Consider the following 3,962-nt stretch of genomic DNA (forward strand, 5'->3'; position numbering starts at 1 on the left):
CAATAATTATATGACGGTTTAGGAAAATTTGAACAAACAACGCATACTATACCAGCTCTTAAAAATAAAGTGGCATGTTTTGTAGTACGTTAAGTTTCAGATTTTTTTTTGGAAACATACCGAAAGTTTTATAGGGAACAAGGGTTTAGTAGCGGACGTAACTTGTAACCTAGTATGTTTTCAATTCAATTATAGTATTTAATTTTATTAGTTTTATAACAAAAGTATTACTGCTGGAAAAGCCTCACCAAATCGTGGTCCCAGTCTGTAAAGTATCACTTTGTAGTATAAGACCAGCTCTTTATGGTCTTCCTGCATTATAATAACAGAGTACCCTTTTTTCCATAAATAAATATATTTATCGGATAATATAAAAAATAAACTCGATTTACAATAAAACTGATGCTCTTTATGGCTCTCCTTTATTATAAGAAAAGAGTACCCATTTTTTCGATTACAAATTTATTTATCGGATTAAATGAAAATAAACAAGTTCTTGAATAAAACGCGAGCTCTTTTTGGCTATCGTCCATAAAATATCCATTTCATGATTTTTCCATAAGCTAATTCGGGGGAGGTTTCTGAGGGTATCCCTTATAATATATGTGTATATAATATTAATAAATTATATAAAAACATAATTACAATTGTTAATATCAATAGATTGTAATCTGCTGCCAAAGTAATTTGGCTTCCGCATAACCCGATTCGGAATACACGCTCCAGTACCGAAACGGGTTGATTTTCCAATATGTAAATCGGGTTTGCCTCCCCTCCACGCCCGTCCCCGCCACATCAATTATCCCACAAAAAGCTTGTCTTACTTGAACTTCTCATCGTTTTTCCTGTTTAGCCCATCAACGCCTCCGCCGTTGTGTAAACACACTGAACAGTGTCGGTTTAAACTTTCCCCCCCCCAAAGTGTGGAATTTCGAGCGTTACAGAGGAAAAACACCAGCTCTTTATGGCATTTACCCAAACATTTGTCAACACCAGCTCTTTGTGCGTCTTCTCAATTAATGGGTTCGGGTTACGACGTTCGTGGCAGCATACGAGGAGTGAGTCTGGACAAGTTTGAAGGACGCGACCTTTTGGTTGCCATTTACCCCGTTCGTGGCAGCATACGAGGAGTCAGTGTGGATATGCATCGGACGCGACCTTTTGGTTGCCATTTACCCCGCCCGACCTGTCTGCCAAATCTGTGCTACCGGCTTCTACGAGTTGGTTGACGACCACAGGTACGAACTAACCCTCCCTGTTTATCACTGTGGAACCTCCTTTGCTATGCGATTAACGCCCGTAAATTTACGATGTACGTGTAGTTCATGACTGTTCATCTTCCCTTGCTATCGGTGTATTGTTACGGTTCTGATGAATTGACCGTATTGACACATACGTTGGTTGGTTTGAAAAAATGTTACGGATGACAGTTTTTTGACGACAGAATGTTGCGTCGTTTGCAGGAGAAGTCGCCACTTTCCCATTTCTGTTCGAACGAACGCTAAGGTTAGTCGGATGTCCAGAAACAGTGGGATATTACACCTGATCTATCATTTTTGGATTTTATGAGGAAGTAGTTTTTGTTTGAAGTTTACTCCATTCTTGGGGCTTTCAGGGATTCACTAAACTGTGCCCAGTAAAAGGAGTTAACCGGTCATGGCCAACGCACAAAAACGGAGTTCACGAACCTCCATCCTCTCCCTTCCAACCGAGGTGCTATCCGAGGTGCTTGCACGTGTCGCGTCTTCTTCATCCGCTGATCTTTTCCGGGCAAAACTGTGGTTCGTTCTGCTATGGATGATACAAACTGGAAGAGGCGTATTCTTGTTCCATTCTGTGCTTTTCGTTTTAGTTTAATGGATCATTTCTATTATTTTGCAGCTGTAAGTTGTTCAACGAAGTTTCCGAGGCAAAGAACATTTACCAGCGGGTGTCCCTCGACAGGTTTGAAATCGTTCCGTGGCCAAAAAACCACAAAGTGTCGAGGTTCTTGAAGAAGTGCAGACAAAGCAAAAATCCAGAAGCCTTGTACCGAAAAGGAGTGGTAAGTTGGGTTGCTTTGGAACGTAAGACGCAATAGTCATGGGAAAATTCGGTAATGTTTTAAATGGAATAGTAATGAACTAACATTCCATAACCATACTTGAGTTACAAAATTTCTACACCAAGCTCACATCATCTCTTTCATTTGAGCTTCAATGTGATTTTGGTCAGCACACTTCACCCAAAAGATTGGCGTACAACAGGTTACTGCAGCTTTGGGCCCCAGTAAATAACTGTTGTCTCGCCGCCACTGTTCTGCCTGCACTTTTAAACTTTTTCGTTACTCATACATTTCGCAAGACTGTAATATCAACCTTGGAACTGCTTAGGTTGATTTTTTTTCGGATAAGCACGAGGACTCAGCATTGGAAAACCTGGAAGAAGCTGCTAATTCAGGCCATGCCGATGCTGCATATGCGTTGGGAATAATTTACATCTTTGTTGGTGGGGACGAGTTAAAGCGCAAAGGTATGAGACTGCTCATGAAATCCAGACTTCTTCAAGGCAGAGTGAATCTTTGCCGTCAGAATTTGCGAGCGCTGCTGAGGATGATATGGGTCAAGAATCCTGTGTTTCTAAACCCAACGCCCATTTGTTGTGCCATGACACATGAGAGGAAAACATCTTCATGGCCTATGCATCCCGATGAAGTGGAGGAGAGTACATGTGAAGGGTGCGCTTGCGATGAAGAAATTCGAGCAATTTGTGCTGCCCTGCCATATCGTTAGTGTGTAAGATTGAATGTTGACAACACATCGTTACGCTTTTTTTATGTTTGCCAACTGAATTGACCGCTACTTCTTACTCTCTTAATATTACTGGTATGAAAACATAAACAGCTTATCTTGGCCCTTGTATGTTCTGACATTTTCTCGACAAAACGCCGTTGTAGACAAACGTGTATGAAATGTAAGAATAAAGGATGATAGTTAGAAGGTAAAGAGGGAACTCCTCAGCAGTGATCTACGTGACGGATACTGTAGTGAAGTGAGAAGTTTACTAAGTACAAACGAAATGGTGGTTGATTAGATACTGCAAAACAATTTACTTATGGAAAAAAGGGTACTCTGTTCTTATAATGGAGGCAAGCCATAAAGAGCTTGTCTTTTAAGACAATGTGATACTACGATGAATAGACCACGATTTGATTTATGAAATTATCCAAAGAAAATTGCTGAATGATTTTGTCAACTTAATTAATTAATTATTATACATATTCATATAATGCATTATATAATTATGCTAATCTTTAATTTTATATTACTATATACACATATATATTATAATTATATGCACATATAAAATACATTTATAAATATATTTAAATAGTAATATGTAAATATATACTATAACAGTATTTATAATATACATTTATAAAAAATTTTAATTAATGTATAATATACTGTATAGTGATATAATATATTAGTATAATTATACAATGCATAACAAAAAATATATAATAATGACATAATTTTCTTTGCATAATTTGATAATCCAAATCGTGGTCCCAGTCTGTAAAGTATCACTTTGTAGTAAAAGACCAGCTCTTTATGGTCTTCCTGCATTATAATAACAGAGTACCCTTTTTTCCAGAAATAAATATATTTATCGGATAATATAAAAAATAAACTCGATTTACAATAAAAGTGATGCTCTTTATGGCTCTCCTTTATTATAAGAAAAGAGTACCCATTTTTCCGTAAACAAATTTATTTATCGGATGAAATGAAAATAAACAAGTTGTTGAATAAAACGGGAGCTCTTTTTGGCTATCGTCCATAAATTATCCATTTCATGATTTTTCCATAAGGACATTCGGGGGAGGTTTCTGAGGGTATCCCTTATAATATATGTGTATATAATATTAATTAATTATATAAAAGCATAATTACATTTGTTATTATATAGATTGTAATCTG

General features: G+C 37.1%; 1 protein-coding gene across 1 annotated transcript; it reads left to right on the forward strand.

The window, feature by feature from the left end:
* Positions 1-1,656: 1,656 nt before the first annotated feature.
* On the forward strand, positions 1,657-2,771 carry LOC113687455 (putative F-box protein At1g67623). Its single transcript, XM_027205060.1, has 3 exons — positions 1,657-1,781; positions 1,882-2,044; positions 2,373-2,771. Exons 1-3 carry the CDS (start codon positions 1,657-1,659, stop codon positions 2,769-2,771), a joined length of 687 nt encoding a protein of 228 aa, XP_027060861.1.
* Positions 2,772-3,962: the final 1,191 nt, after the last annotated feature.

Source organism: Coffea arabica, chromosome 1c (genome assembly GCF_036785885.1).
Source record: "Coffea arabica cultivar ET-39 chromosome 1c, Coffea Arabica ET-39 HiFi, whole genome shotgun sequence".
Lineage (NCBI taxonomy): Eukaryota > Viridiplantae > Streptophyta > Magnoliopsida > Gentianales > Rubiaceae > Coffea > Coffea arabica.